The following is a 16,927-nucleotide window of genomic DNA, read 5'->3' as shown; positions in this document are numbered from 1 at the left end:
CCCTACACTCTATACATACTACAAAACTCTATAAACATGCTTTCATTTTTTCATTAGTTTGCCAAAAGTATTTACTATTAAACTGTGTCAGGGCAAACACTGAATTTACCTTCATTAAAGCAGTTTCACCACTGCTCTGCTGCATGTTCACATATGCTCCAGCTTCCAGAAGAATAGCTACTGTTGTTAGAAAATTCTGAAAAACACCCCCAAAACCACAGGACAAGTAAGTAGAAAATACTCTGATTTTGTTTCAGAATATGAAGTGACATTTATTTAAAATCCATTAGTAAAATCCAAAGCATGAGACATGACACAATTAACATTGTTCTCTCCCATGGCTAATAAAGAGCAATTCAGACTCAGGCAAGTACACAGGCATGAGTATTTACTGTTCTTACTTTTTTCTAAGTCTTGCAATAGTGAATACCAGAGAAAGAAAACATTAATCACCAAACTGGACTCAAGCTCCCTTTTGTCCCTGTATCTACTGTACATGGGAAAACACATGACCCAACTTGAACAAAAGAGCCCATCCATGAAACATCTTCTAACTTAGCAGTCTAGTTGGTCTTAAGTTTGAGAAGAGCTTACCGTCATCTCCCATCTCTCAAATAGTAAACCCTACTTAATCAGAGATTTGCTCTCAAAGCCTCCGAAGTTTGGACCCTGTGTAGCTAGCCAGAGATCATAACAAGCAATTCTAACACAAGAACTTCAGCTCGTTCTGACAGACAAATTCAGATATATCCTTTGCCTCCACTTTCCCTCTAGGTAGCCATATGATATTCTCTACTCAGGGTAGTGTTTGCAATCAGAATTTATTTACACTACAGTAACCACAGCTGCTGAAATTATGTAGTTAAGGTCACCAGGCTATATCCTGCTACCTACTTTTCAGGCATCATCCAAGGGATAAAAAAAACGTATACCACTTTTAAACATAAGTAGAAGAGCCAAGAACCACAAATACAACAATAATCAAGCCAACCTTTTCAGCTGCATGTATCAATGCAGTTGTTCCATTTTTCTGTCTACCATTAATTTTAGCTCCTTTCCTGATTAAGAGCCGGAGAAGGTCATCGTGCCCACCAGCAGCAGCAAGCATTACTAGGGTCATTCCACTTGAGTCCTGCAACAAGAATCATTGCCATTAAAAAGAAACCCAATCAAATACATTAAGATAAATCAAAGCCGCAAGACAAAAATTGCAAGTGCTTCAACAGGTTTCATAAAGATTCTTCTCACTGGCAGAAGAATTCACACATACATGGCTACCAGATATTGACAAAGTATCACCACCCACTTCTCTTGTCCACAGGCATCATGCTCTAAGCTCCACAATCTGCAAAACCTGTAACATTCTGAGGAGCAGAACAAGAAGGAGGAAAAACAGAACGAGCCAGAAAGAAAGGCAGGAAGGTATTTGAGGGTGGGGAAGACAGCAAGACAGTGGAAAAAGAAATCAGCAGCCACTGAAGGAAAAAGACAATGGCTCAAGTCAGCTGCTACCACAATGCTGCTTTTGGATTTTATCAGAGTGTAAGTATGAAAAGACTTCTGTGAGTGGCCAGTGTCCTCACTCATTCTTGCATTTTCCACCAGACACTACAATTCACAGAACACATGCTTGCCTCAGTAGTTCATTTGGCATCTTTTCTATTATGCTACAGAAGTTTTAGCATAATGTGTAGTTCTCAAAATGCTACATAATACAGCTACACAAGATCAACAGTGAAAATACTGATATCAGAGATTTTAGTCCTCAAAAATGGAACTACTTAACATGAAACTACATCCTTAAAAGAAAACCAGTAGGAACACAGATGATGAAGAACTGGCGTAAAACTAATTATTCATGGAGTGAAGTGGTCCCAGTCTGTCAAACACAGCATTTAATTTTTTTTTCCCACATATAGATGTTTTATATAGTTTACCCACTTGACCTGATGCGTATCATTGTTCCTTAATCCATGTAAAGTTCTAAATTTAATAGTCAGTTAAATCCAGTGGGCAAATCTGCTGCAAATCCAGCTATGGATGCTTCTATCAAACTTTACTTCTATCAAACTCCGTTTTTTCTTTGGAAGAAATGGAGAACAAATATTGAAGCCTCAAATTCTGTACTCCCTTCTCTCACCTTGTGCTTTTTTCCCCAGGGTGAGACAGAAACATGCTACTAGCAAGAGGGGAAAGCATTTCAAACAATCCAAAATTGCACTCTTACCTCCCCCCTCCCCCTTCTACTGCAGAAAAATTACCTCTTGATCTAGATTATATTCCTCACTTGAAGAAAGTGCCATCTTCACGGTCATATAATCTCCACTTTTAACAGCATCCCTCAGGAGAGCTAGAAAATAAATTCAATGCAGTTAGAGGATATTTCACTTTGAAACATCAGCTAAGAAATGCCCCATCCTCCCAGCAACTACTCACTACTGGTTATTGGTTCTGTTGTCACATGATTCTCATCTTCTCCATCAAGATGCTTCTGAAAGTCTTCTAGTGTCAGCCATTCTAACTGCATGTCCATACCCAGACTCAAGACTTGTTGCTTGCCATCTATCATGTATTTGATTTTATGGAAGAAAAAAAAATGTAAAATAAGTATTAAGTAACTTATAAATTTCCAAATCACTCACTGCTTGCCATTGCTTCAATAATCATCAGCTTAACGTACTAGTACTTTTCATTCAAATATACTCTGGAACTCAGCATGGAATGGTTCCAAACAATGAAGGCTGCATTACAAACAGACATAAAATGCTTTTATTTGAAACGAACTGTTTATTTGTTGTAATAAATTGGGCTGAAGTGATAAGAAATGGTGAACACTCCATTACTGTAATAGCAGAAACACACTGGAAACACACTGAAAAGTTATCAGCGAGTTTCAAAAGAAAACATCATTTCAGCCTCCTGGGGAGACAAGAATTGGAGCACTAAAAGATGCAAGGAGGAATGGAGAAAATATTAACTGCCAGCGCTCAACTTTCCCCTGCATTTGTTTCTACTGCTCACCAGAGTTCTCCATTTGACACACATCCACTACTTCTCGATCACCTTCTGCAGCAATGTAAGTCCATGTGTCTGTTTCATCTCTTATGTTCCTCTTTTCCTTGCACACCTTGCTGTCCTTTGATTTTATTTCTTCTATGAATTTATATTCTATCGAAGATTCTTCTCTTTTGCTGTTATTCTCAGAATATTCACTTTTTTCTTCTGAAGCTACATTAAACAAGTCAAATGCACTTTTGATGTCCTTAAAGCCTAGAATATTAAGACAGTTACCAAGAGTGACTACTTGAGCCACTAAAGACTATTACATAACAAAGTTTAAGTGAGTGACCAGAGTCCATTTAGAAAACATCTGTTCTCTTTCCGTAAGTTAATCATTGCTAAAGCATAGGAGCAAGCTTAACAACGTAAGCCAAAAATCAGGGACAGCTAGTTCACCTCCAGCTACCCTGGCAAGTCTGAGTTCTGACTGCTTTCAATACAGTACCATCTTCTTTTTAAGAAATGTAGTTTAGAATTACGTGTAAATTACTACTTTGAAAATATGGTTCACTATCTGTGATAAGCAGAGAAAGGACACGAGCTATATAAGGAACAATTATTAATCATTCTGTTTGTTACTACTTTTCTTAAGCATTGTAAGCATCTATGCTATATTCAGTGAAAGATGTTTCTCTAGCAACAGCTATTTGAAGCATCATAGCTCCTCCTATATCCATTCATGATTGTCAAAGGTGGAGTCACCTAGCTTTCCTCAGTTCATCCTCATCAGAGTAGTGAAATAAAGTAATCTAGATTTTTACTGAGATCAACAGTGGTAACACTAATACTCCATTATACTACCAAGAATAGAAATACACCCTAGACATTTTTCTTCATGTATCAAATAATCCAGTTCTGGTCATGTTTTAAGGCTTGCATAATGTAACTCATCACCATGGCTAAAGCAAGAGGCAAGAAGTTTGTCTGATGAGAACTTCTACTAGTTTTTCTAAACATAGAAAGGGTATATTCATAATACCACCAGAACACTTCAGGAAACAGCCAATAGTCAGATGAATTCCTCTAAAAAAAGATTAGTGTTACATGCCACAGAAGCATAGTTGACAATATTAAAAGCAAAAGAGCAAAATTTTGACTTGCCTATGAAAATGTTAAGAGATTTATATACACATCCATGCTTCATACATGAAAGTACATACAGCATTCTCATGAAGCATATATTAACAAAGCCATTAAACAGCAGACTTTTGCTTCTTAAAATAGAAGCAAAAATTCTTGTTTTTCTAGTATGTGTTACAAAACTATACAGTATCCAGTCTTGTAGAAATAAGAGGAGAATGTCCTGACGGGGCTTTCCTTTCTTTCTTTTAGGCAGTAAGTACTTACTTTTTAGGCCCTTTTGCTCTTTTCTGCTCTTTTCTTCTTTTTCAGACTCTTTTTTTTGAGATTTTTCTTTTGTTTCAGTTTTCTTTGCTTCTTTCTCCTGATATTGAGAACAAAGGTCAAGTTAAAGTGGTAGAGAAAAAAAATAAACTCCTTTCACCACTCCAACAATAAAATATATTTAAAATTAATACTATTGAAATCTGTACATAACAGACTGGTGTACATTCCTAAGAAAAGAATTCAAAAGGTGACTCAGGAGTTAAGTCTGTGAAGGTTTCTTCCATAAGAGAAAAGGTGTATACTTCCAAAATAAAACAACTTCAATTCAGACTTTTACTGCATCCCAGCCATGCAATATGCTTTATGGCATGAGGTGCAGATATGCCAAAACCAGTATTTTGTATCAACTTTTCATTTGTTCCAAATACTGCACCTGAATAGAATGTAATTAGTTCAAAGTATTTAACACCTTTGTAGCACCATATTCAAAGCGGTTATCATAGCAATGACTTGAACCTTAACTGAGAAAACTTGACATTTGTGTACAGCAGGTTCCAAGTTTTCCAATATACACATACAGAACATTACGGCAACAGTCATTTGTGAAAAACAGACACTAAAAAAAAATTCACCCAAACCCACCATATCCTCACAGAAGATTGAGCTTAGTAACATCCAATAGCACAAAAGAAATTTATGGTAGATATAGATATATAATCAAATTAGAATTCAACTCACTCTACCAAAGGTTGCCTTTCTCCTCCTGTAACCCTCTCTCCATTCAGCCAGCAGGTGGGACAAGGCTCCTTGGCATGGCTTTGTATCAGCCCCTGACACTAACCTGGTACATGGAACAGCACTGACTTTCTGAAAAACTGCCCCAAAAGTCGTCCCCACAAGAACTACATACTGAATTTATCATTAAATATTACCATTTATTTGACATAGGAAAAACTTAAATTATAATAGATTAATTTTGTATATCATGTGTTAGCAGAGTCGAGACATTTGTCTTCCTCATCCCTTCCCCTCCCTGCCCAACCCTCAGCTTTTGATGACTGACTTGATGAACTAGTAGCAGACAGCTGTTAATCCCGGCAGATGCCCAGTATTTAGGGGGAGATCTGTAACTTACTAATGGATTACCAGCTATTTGCTACACAGAGGGGCTGTTAAAATCAGTAATACTGAATTCTATTCCAGATTTCCGATACTGATCAGATGCACAATGTACATTGCACATTTATTTTTGGAGGAAAATTGAATGGAAAGAATGGTTCGGTATGCAAAATGACTCCAAACAGAGAACACTGTATTATAAATTGACATGACAGCGTTCTGTAATCAGAGCTACATAAGGAAAGACAGGTAGCTGAAGCGTATTGCAAGGATTGTATTTGAAAAGAATAATCTGCTTGAGACAACAATTTAGTGAAGGCAAAAAACCTCCATAGCTCTCCACCAAACCCCTCCACATAGTAAGCCCACAGCTGCTCTGGAGAATAACTAACCACTTACAGAAAACATTGTTTAAGCCTCCCAGACTAAAAAAAGCAAAAAGCAGAATGCGTTCCTTGCTTCCTTGGAGCATCACCTTCCATGGAGCACAACCAGGAGAAAGGCATACAGACAACTTACTGAGAGTACTGGCTGAAGACCCACAAGGAAACCAACTTTCATGTGCTGTTGATTTCTTCATGTTTGGGGTGACAGGATTCTTATACTACTGGTAAATAAAACAGAATTCCAGCGATTTATCTAATTATCATCACTGATGTCTCTCTCTTATGAATGCTATAGCCTTGAACTATGAGAAAATACTTGAGTAATAAAGGGCCATACCCTTTCAGCTAATTAACTTTTTGAAACTGGGCTATGCCTCACAGTAATTGCTTAACCTTGTTTACAAAAGCTTTCACCACTAAGCTCCTGCAAAAACACTATTTTGTGTAGCTCTACTCTGAGATTATGCCACGTAATTCTCAAAATCAACTTCCTCATGTTTAAGGTGGCCTACTCCATACACACAACAATCTTAAGCAGAGGACCACAGCTGAATCTACAGAAGAAACTTGTCACCATGGAATTATGGCCTCAGAAGAAGTGGGATATAATCCAGTATCAAGGTATTTTGGCTGCAATCCTGTTACAAATCAGAAAGGGGCTTCTCTGAGCAGCCGAAGTTTTATGAACTGCAAACTGTATTAGAACAGTCTGAAGCAGCTGAACAAAATTACATTCTCAGAAACATTCCAGAAATAGTTTTATTTTTTTCATTATTTTTTTCTTTTACCTTTACCATCCTGCTTTGCTTAAAACACTACTGTACATAAATACATATTCCAGTATTTGCTTAGCTCATTTCTTAGAATAGGTACAGCATTTGTAATTAATATGAAGCTAAGCATTTTCTTTAAGCACCCCAGAAATTCTAACAAGACAAGCCAGCTGCACAATTATCTGTGAGTTGGGTTTAGAAGCAATTTCAGCATTCCAGTTCTCAGGTAGGTGCTAACACATGTATGGTTTAATGGAGCGGCTGGCTTTTGAGAGAGATCAAGTGCATGTTTTAGCTTGAAAGTGCACTTCATTGTGCAGTGTTGGATGGATAGTTGCTCAAGACTGAATGTCTTACTACACAAGTAGAAAAGAATCAAACTGAGGCAACTGTTGAAGGTGAGGGGAACAAAGCTAAAAATGACAGCATGCTTGAAGGAACAATAAATTTCATTCTAAGTAAGTAGACATAAAAACCAGGAGAAATTCATACTTTAACATTTAAAGACACCCTTCTCTCCTGAAGTGTTCAGAATACAGAAATTTTTCTGTTTCTTCTATACATTGTGCAGTGGGTCTTTCTTTAGCTTCATCCAGCTCATTACTTTCCAGTGTGTATTTTTCTCTTTTGACATCATGAACAGTAGCCTTTTGATATACCTGTACCTCAAAGATGTTTGATTTAATCCCCAGCCCCCACCCCAATGTCTTAACATTGCTTACCTCCCCAGTTGAATCAGTGGACTTGCGCCCTCTTTCATCAGCACTCCATTTCACACCCTTCTGCACTGGTGAAGGAGTAGGTGACACTTTCTCCAACTCTCCTGGTACCATTTTTACTTTTTCTTGACCTTTTTGCCTTTTGTGCATGATTTTCTTCTCTAAGTAGATGTCTTGAGTTTCCACTTTTCTACCTTCCTCTTTATAATCTTCAGCTTTCTGAATTTTTTTCTTCTTTCTTTTAACCTTAACATCAATATTATCATCTTCATTACTTGCTGATCCATCAAGACACCTATCAGCAATGGAATCTTTTTCAGCAATTTCTTGCTCTAATCTCTCTTCTCCACTAATTAACTTTTGCTTCTCATCTTTATTTTCAGAATTTAATTCTGAATTTTCATTATCAGTTCCTTGAGAAAATATATCATCTAGAGTACTTGATTCTGAGTCAAACAGAACATCTCCATGTTTCTCCTTCCGTGACTTTTTATTTTCTTTAGAATCTTCTTTAGATTTTATTTTTAAGTCTTTAACTTCTCCCTTCTTCTTCTTGATTCCCTTAGTATCTTCTTTCCTTTGCTTCTTTGGGTCCTTTGAATCCTCCTTTGTTTCTGAAGTCCTTTTTTTTGGTTTTGAATCTGAAACTAAAGTATCTGAGGAATTTTCACATTCTGTTCTAAGTTTTTCTTTGAGTTTTGCAGACTTAGACTTTTTCTTCTTCAGATCATCTGGACTTCTATCCTCTCCATCTTTTGACTTCTTCTTTTTCTTCTTTGGTGAAACATCACCTTTAGTTTCACTTTGCCACTCACTGTCAGATTCTGCTTCAAATACATCATCATTTAAAGATAGTTTCTAAAAGATAGGGGAAAAGAAGAAAAGATATATTTACTCATTAAAATGTATCACATTGGTGATACAAAATGGTAGCAGTGGTGCTCGGGAAAAGTAAATCTCATTTTAAACAGTGCAAACATCACTCCTCATTGCAAAATTGTAAAATCTGTAAACACAATTCTAGCTCACTTACCTAAATTACATTGCTAACTCCTTGTATGAGAATCAACACATAGAATCATAGAATCTCAGAATAGTTTTGGTTGGAAGGGACCTTTTAAGGTCATCTAGTCCAACTCCCCTGCAATGAGCAGGGACAGCTTCAACTAGAGTAGGTTGCTCAGAGCCCCGTCCAATCTGACCTTGAATGTTTCCAGGGATGGGGCATCTACCACCTCTCTGGCTAACCTGTGCCAGTGGTTCACCTCACTCACTGGGAAAAATTTCTTCCTTATATCTAGTTGAAATACACCCTCTTTTAGTTTAAAACCATTACCCCTTGTCCTGTCACAACAGACCCTGCTAAAAAGTTTGCCTCCATCTTTCTTTCTTGTAATCCCCCTTTAAGTACTGAAAGGCCACAATAAGGTCTCCCTAGCACCATCTCTTTTCCAGGCTGAATAACCACATTGCGAGCTCATGTCCAGCTTTTCATCCACCAGTACACCCAAGTCCTTCTCAGCAGGGCTGCTCTCAATCCCTTCATGCCCCATCCTGTATGGATACCAGGGGTTGCCCCAACCCAGGTGCAGGACCCTGCCCTTGGCCTTGTTGAACCTCAGGAGGTTCACACGGGCCCATTCCTCGAGCTTGTCCAGGTCCCTCTGGATGGCATCCCATCCCTCAGGCATGCCAACTGCACCATGCAGCTTGGTGTCATCTGCAAAGTTGCTGAGGGTGCACTCGATCCCACTGATGAAGATCATTATCATTGGTGAAGGTATTAATACCGGTGTCAATATGGACCCTTGAGGGACACCACTTGTCACTGATCTCCATCTGGACATTGAGCTGTTGACCACTATCCTCTGGATGCGACCATCCAACCAATTCCTCATCCACCCAACAGTCCCCCCATCAAATCAATACCTCTCCAATTTAGAAAGAAGGATGTTGTGGAGGACCATTTCAAAGGCCTTACTGAAGTAAGGCTACATCTGTAGCTCTTCCCTTGTCCAGTGATGTGGTCACTCCATCCTAGAAGGCCACTAGGTTGGTCAGGCAGGACTTTCCCTTGGTGAAGCCATGATGGCCGTCTCCAATCACCTCCCTGTCTTCCACGTACTTTAGCATAGCTTCTAGGAGGATCTGCTTTATGATCTTCCCAGGCACAGAGGTGAGGCTGACAGGTTGGCAGTTCCCAGGGTCCTCCTTTAGACCCTTTTTTAAAAATGGGTGCAATGTTTTCCTTTTTCCAGTCTCCAGGGCCTTCACCTGACTGCCAGAACTTCTAAAATCTCATGGACTGTGGCTTGGCAACTGCATCAGCCAATTCCCTCAGGACTCTGGGATGCATCTTGTCAGGTCCCAATGACTTGTGTATGTTCAGGTTTCTCAGGTAGTCTCAAATCTCATCTTCTCCGATGCATCTTGGGACTTTGCTCCTCCAGTCCCCATCTTGCAGTCCATCCACTCAAGAGGTGTGGGAAGAGAGACTGCCAGTGAAGACTGTGGAAAAGAAGTCATTGAGTACTTCGGCCTTCTCCTCATCTGTTGTTACCAGCCTGCCAGTCTTGCTCATCGCAGCGGGTACACTTTCTTTGACCTTCCTTTTCTGTCTGACATACCTGCAGAAGTCCTCCTCATTATTCTTGCATTGCTTGCCAAGTTCAGCTCCAGCTGTGCCTTGACCTTCCTGACTCCATCCCTACAAAACCAGGCAGCATCCCTGTACTCATTCCAGGATACCTGTCCCTGCTTCCACTGCCTGTGCATTTCCTTCTTGCCTTTTAGTTTTGATCAGCAGGTCTCAAACCATCCATGCTGGTCTCTTGCCTTCCTTTCCTATTTCTTACACCTGGGGATTGAGAGCTCTTGCACTCTGTGGAAAGCATCCTTAAAGATCTGCCAGCTCTGTTCTGCTCCCGTGTCCCCACATTCCAGGATACCTGTCCCTGCTTCCACTGCCTGTGCATTTCCTTCTTGCCTTTTAGTTTTGATCAGCAGGTCTCAAACCATCCATGCTGGTCTCTTGCCTTCCTTTCCTATTTCTTACACCTGGGGATTGAGAGCTCTTGCACTCTGTGGAAAGCATCCTTAAAGATCTGCCAGCTCTGTTCTGCTCCCGTGTCCCCAAGGGCAGTTTCCCAGGGTGTCCTATTGACTAACTCCCTGAAGAGCTGGAATTTTGCTTTCCTAAAATTCAGTTTCCTGACTTTACTCTTCACCTGTCCCATATCCCTCAGGACTGCAAACTCCACCAGTGCATGACCACTGCAGCCCGGGCTGCCTCCTATCTTGACATCACCAATTAGCTCACTTGCATTGGTGACCAACAGGTCCAGTATCACATCCTCTCTGGTAGGGCTGTCTATTACCTGGCTTAAGAAGCATTCCAGGAGTCTCCTGCCTACAGCTCATCATGCTACTTTTCCAACAGATGTCAGGGTGGTTGAAGTCCCCCAGCAGGACGAGAGCCTGTGAGCGCAATGCTTCCAGTAGCTGGAGTGAGAAGCTTCGTCAATAGGCTCCCCTTTATCGGGTGGCCTGTAGTAGACAACAACCACAAAGTTCCCTTTGTTGCCTCAGTCTCTGATTCTTACGCATAAGCTTTACAAGCTGCCTGTGGCTGTTCTTCAGAGACAGCTCTTCACACTTTATCCATTTCTTGATGTAGAGGGCAACACCTCTGCCCTTCCTTCCTTACCTGTTCTTTCTGAACAGCCTGTAGCCATCGATAGCCACACTCCATTCATGGGATTCATCTCCCCCAAGTTTCAGTAATGGCAACCACGTCATAGCTTTCTAGCAGCATGGTGGCTTCTGACTCCTCCTCTTTGTCACCCATGCTGTGTGCACTGGTGTAGTTGGCTGGGCTGTCAGCCATGTCACCTTCCTAGAGGAAGGCCCCTTAATTCCTTTGAGGTATTTCACTCGTGTTTCCCTGTTGGCTACTATTACCTCAGGATCCCCTGGCTCTTCTCCGTAAGACTTCAAGTGTGCTGCAGTGTAGCCAGCACATCTCAGAGCAACAGGCTGAGGGCCCTCGCTAGCACCCTGTGCCTCCAACCACGGTGTGTCATCCCACAGCTTGTCATGAGCAAGTCTGATATTATCCCTCTCCCTGTTCAAGTCTAGTTTAAAGCCCCATCAATGAGCCCCACTAGCTTGGGAGCAAAGACCCTCTTCTCTCATTGAGAAAGGCAAATCCCATCTGACACCAGCAAGTGTATATAAACAAATCAAGTAAACCAATCAGACATCCAACAACCAGATTCCAGAACAGAACTAAATCTGAACTATTTTACATCAAAAACAATTAACCTGATTTTGTAAAATTTACCTATAGGTTCCCCAGAAGTAAGGTACCAGTTTTCAAAAAAGATTCTTACGCTTGATTTTGAGACTGACCGAGCAGTTAAAAAAAGAAAAGGCCATATGCTGCCTTCTTGCAATTAATTTTTCTGTATTCCTATCTTACCAAATTTAACCGTTAACATGCAAAAATTCATGAATCTGCTACACGAAGCAGGAGGGTGAATTGAGCAATGCCCAGCTTCAGTGACAAGACAATATGTGTGCAGGTAGGGAAGGGGGGGGTTATGTTGTCAAAAACAAACTAAAATGACCATAGATCCATAGTCTCATTAAAAACTGAAATAAAGTTTAGATGGATTTAGAGTCTACAAGCAAACCTCTAAATTAACCAGGGAGCAGTAACAATATACAGTTTCATCTGAAATAAGACACTTTTAAATCTAAGAGATTCTTTAAGCTGCCTTAATTCCATATCCCAAACATCTTCCCTTCTCTCTCCCCCCATTAGCAGAGCCTAGATAGGGAATAGGTCTTCAGTGTAAGATACTGGAAGGTGAAACACACCTGTATGTCCTTTTTAACAGGTTTAGGCTTATTGTCCACAATTTTTTTTCTGAATTCAAGCAGCACTTCTTTGCAGTCTTCCAAATGAACCTCTGGTTCCCAGGTATCATCATCAGAAGTATAGCCTTTCCACCGTACTTTGTAGAGAATTTTACCCTGTAAAAAAAAAAACCCAACATTTAATACAATACAGCATAGTATTGCATCATCTACTCAATTCTTGGGGATCTCAGTGGATATATAATTTTGGGTATATAGAAATTTATATAATGGGAGCTCAACCCAATGTTCACGTAAGAATTCCCAGAATTATTTCCATCTGCATCACATACTGAACTAAGTAGGTTTTAAAACATTTCAGTAGTTGAGGTGGTTTTATCCAAAATATTTGTAATATCTAAAATTTGTTCGGAATCACAGCTACAATGTATAAATCATATTTTCTGACAGTTATGAAACTAATATTTTTTAAGTTTTAGTATTTCCTCTATAAAGAGTCATGCTTGAATTACATCAACTTCTTCAGCAAAGAGAAGCAAAACCTTAAGATTTATAATGCATTAACACCATTCACCTAGTTTTATATTGTAATTTATAACTTATGATACATTTGAAATCAATGCCACTTTTGATAAATTAAAATACCAACAATCAGAAAAAAAAAATCACGAATGAGATCCAGTGAAAACTAGACAAAATCTGAATGTGTGCATCTCAATGGAGTTAGTTACAAAGGTTTTGGTAAAAGATTACATACGAAAGCCCTAGACTAATTGTTTCAACAGTTAACTTCACCGCAGGATGAAATTCACCTTTTAGTCTCTATCTTGTTTTTTTTTTCACTAGATTAGAAAGTCTTTTACCATTTAAAATAAAAACAAAAAGGCTTTCCATCAAATTATCTCTTGCCTTTCTCCTAAATAATTCAGTAGTCTGAATCCTTATATTTTTCAAGATGGACTCCTTTTCTTGAGGAGAGGCAGCATATCAGCTTGGACTCAGCATGTTGCTGACATAGCCAGACAACTGGCAAACTCAGGGCCTGCTGCACCAAGCTTAACTAAAAGCAGAGACATGTTGTATGAACGTGGTCACCTTTATTGATTAAACCTGCAGTCACTTTAAACAGATGTATAACAAAAGCTAGCACCAAACTTAAGAAAATCCATTTTCCTTATAGCTGATAACAAATACCAGGCAATATAGCCATCCCTAAACTTTATTTTCTAAATTAAAAAACAACCACCACCAACAAAAAGTATTAGCATATGTACTAAGGAAAGCACCTTTGTAGAGGCAAAAGAATAGTATCTCTTTCTTTCAGAAATACATTGATAATGCTCTAAAACATGCTACACTGCTAACCAAGCCTGGAAAAGGAAACCTTCAGAAGAACTGCCATTTGACACTTACTCTTAACTGTACTGACATCCATAAATTTACATTTTTGCCTGCGTACCATTAACCTTTCACCAAGTGTATATATGCCATTAAACTTTAGCAATCAACTCTACTTACAATCTTCTGTATTTTGCTTCACAGACATATAAATAAATAGTCTATAATCAGGTACAGTAGTGTAATACATCTCTCAATTTAGCTTAACCATACACTTTTGATTCAGGAATTAGTTTTCAAAATCAGGCGTCTCTCTTCTAATGGGGTTACTCACGAAATAAGTGTCTGGTAACTTTCTCATTACAGTCACAGAATAACTTCAGTTATAAGGGTTCTCCAGAACTAACAAGTGCAATGCCCTGCTCAAAGCAGGACCAACTACATCAGGCTGCTTAGAAATCTGCCCCGTTAAGTTGTATCTATTCACATTTCCCTGTGTTCCAGCTTGTGTCCATTGCCTCTCTCATCCTTTCACTGAGCATCTCTGAGAAGGATCTGACTCTGTCCTCTCTAGACCCTCCCATTAAGCAGACATAGATACCACTATGATCACCTCTGATACTTCCCAATTTTTCACAGAGAAAACCTAGCTCTGTCAGCTTCCTGTGCTCCAGCTCCCTAAACTGTTTTCATAACCCTTTACTCCAGTATGTCCATGTCTCTTCTGTCCTGGGGAGCTCAGAATTTGACACAATACCCCACATGCATCTCAGCAGCACTGAGAATAGAGGAAGAAGCATCTCCTTTGGTCTGTTGGCTACACTCTTGGATGCTGTTGGCATTCTTTGCTGCAAGAACTGCTGACTCACGTTCAACTTACTTGTCTGTGGGGACTCCCAGATCCTTTCCCACAAACCCGCTTCTTAGCCAGCTGGCCTCTCACTTGTCTGATGGCACAGGGTTATGCCATTTTAGATGCAGGACTTCATTTGGCTGTAAAGTCACTATTACACCCTTGTAACTCTGGTACAAAATGAGTTAGAAGTCCTTTTTTAATTAACTGAGAAAGCTGGATAAAATAAAGTCTAATACAAATGTAAGACTTCTGACTGTTGAAAGATTCTACATGTAGTACATAAAAAGTAACGCAAAAACGCAGCTTAAGTGAAGACAGGAGATTGATCATCATACTAAGGATACATACGCAGACTTACACTCACCTGTCAACATTATTTTATTCAACATGGTTAGTTATTTCTTCAGTATCACTTACAAATAATAGAATGCTTCTGAGTACTTTTATAGTGCTGTAGCTTCTACGAAAACTAGTGATGGGCTAGAAACAACTCCTATGGAAAGAGGTATCACCATGTCATTAAAGAGCAGAGCTAAAGCTACCCATCTCCACTGGGGAATTGTCACAATTTGCATTGGAGCCTGTTTTAGAATTTTAGTGCAGTATGAAAGGCTTTCTAGATATACTGAGAGGCAACATTTCTAAACTTCTATTGCTCATTGTTTTAAGTAGGATATATTACTGTTTCATTTATCAGCAGGTCTAACTCCCCAGCCCAATCCCAGGAGTGCTGTCTCTCATGCTATCACTACTACCAGCTCCAACAACATCAGGACTGTGGATGACAAGAACTTCTCTGTGCAGTGCTCTCCAGCTCCCCACTTCTGCAACTGTGACATAGGAACACACGGACTGGCCTTAACGCTGCGCTGGACACTGGCCATCTCAGTGTATCTGCTTGGACTTTGTATCAGTCTTGGGAATCTGAAAGCTGGGAACCACTTATCTAAAGCAGACTACATAAAATATACTCCACTCAATGTAACGCACAGCTTATTTTCAGCCATTCCAGAAGTTAGAACTGGGTGTAAGTATCTGTCTTGCCCTGTATTTCTGAAGCACAGGAGGATGCCCCACATTGAAGAGCAAAGGAAAGGTGACCTGATGCAACTGGAGCCCATGCTACAAAGCTACAGCCAACACATACTGGGTAAAGCACACGCATACAGTAAAGCTAATTGCACCAACCCTGCCTGGAAACCTCAAGTGCATTCAGCTCAGAACCTGCTGCAGAATGGGCTGCTTGGAGGAGGAGGATGATACAAAGAGGGAGCGTAAGATGCCTTTTTATCAGCACATGGCAGTAACATTCTTAAGCGGTGGTCTTCAATGTATTCTGGTACTCTTAAATTTAAAAGTGTATGGAATGGTATGACTGCCCCTCGCCAGTACACAGAGTTTAGGTTCCATCGCTGGGGGGAGGGAGTGGAGAAGAAAAAAGGAGGGGGTCCTCTTATTTTCAAGCCTGACCTGTTATTTTGACCAACACTTCATACAGGCAAAGCTGTAAATACTGTATTACCTCAAAAGCATAACATTCTCAAGCCATCAAGATATTCCAACCTAGTCATGATAGCATCACAAATATATAAGAAATTCTTGATCTGATGGTTCTCCAACTTAAGGGTTTCAAAACCCTGATGTTGTACACTAAATAGGCAGAATTCTACACTGTCATGTACCTGACTGAAGCCTAAAATAAAAATCATAAATTAGTTAAAAGAAACAATTTTCAGACACAAAATTATTAAAAAAACAACCCCTGAATTAATTATTTTTTGTATTTGAGGTTTAGGAAATTTTAGAAGTTCAACCAGCCTAGGCCGCTTTCTTTGAAAAGAAGAGTAGGTACAATATCTCTGTCTAAACAAAGCAAAGATCACTACAGCTAGTTATTTTAATTGGAAGAAGTCTCGCTTATTTTAAGAGGTCTTCACACATTTTATAAGCTACTGAACACAGTCTTACTAAGCATACCTCAAAAACACCTCCAAGTTCTCCATTATATTCAATCCTGCCCATTTCTGGAAACACTTTACGTCAAAACGCTACTGCAGTTCAGCCATAAGAGCAGAGAGTAGTTTAACAATGCAAACAAAAAAACCAAACAACAAAACACTTAGCAGAGATAGTCCAGATTTAGTCCCTTTAGTCAAAGCCGTAAGATACAAAAAACTTGCTTGCAAAATTACGCACAACGTGTTTTAAATCACAATTATAACGGAATTACTATAGTTGCATGATTCTCGCCCCAGTATGAAAGAACCGCACAGGACACTGCCTAAGCAGCAGTCCTTGCAGCCTGCGCGCACAGAGAGCTAGGGAAGGGCTCCTCCAGGCCACCAACGGCACTCGGGCCCACCCGGCTGCCAGAGCTTGGTTAACAACCGCTCCCGACTCCGTGCACCTCCACGGCGAGCAGGGCGAAACCCGACCCTAGGGCAGCCA

At 39.8% G+C, this 16,927-nt stretch overlaps 1 protein-coding gene across 1 annotated transcript in view; it reads right to left on the bottom strand.

Moving 5' to 3' along the window:
- Positions 1-16,501, bottom strand: part of MPHOSPH8 (M-phase phosphoprotein 8) — an 18,573-nt gene extending 2,072 nt beyond the window's left edge. Inside the window, exons 1-9 of the mRNA XM_010284881.1 lie at positions 16,457-16,501; positions 12,286-12,441; positions 7,408-8,262; positions 4,408-4,504; positions 3,022-3,270; positions 2,437-2,562; positions 2,262-2,350; positions 992-1,132; positions 110-196 (exon numbers count right to left, since the gene is read on the bottom strand). Of these exons, the coding sequence (XP_010283183.1) occupies positions 110-196; positions 992-1,132; positions 2,262-2,350; positions 2,437-2,562; positions 3,022-3,270; positions 4,408-4,504; positions 7,408-8,262; positions 12,286-12,441; positions 16,457-16,501 (1,845 nt within the window). The remainder of the gene's footprint in view (positions 1-109; positions 197-991; positions 1,133-2,261; positions 2,351-2,436; positions 2,563-3,021; positions 3,271-4,407; positions 4,505-7,407; positions 8,263-12,285; positions 12,442-16,456) is intronic.
- Positions 16,502-16,927: the final 426 nt, after the last annotated feature.

Source organism: Phaethon lepturus, unplaced genomic scaffold (assembly GCF_000687285.1).
Source record: "Phaethon lepturus isolate BGI_N335 unplaced genomic scaffold, ASM68728v1 scaffold8054, whole genome shotgun sequence".
In the NCBI taxonomy this organism is placed as follows: domain Eukaryota; kingdom Metazoa; phylum Chordata; class Aves; order Phaethontiformes; family Phaethontidae; genus Phaethon; species Phaethon lepturus.
The sequence above is the reverse complement of the archived record's forward strand: the minus strand, read 5'-3'. Positions and strand labels throughout refer to the sequence as shown.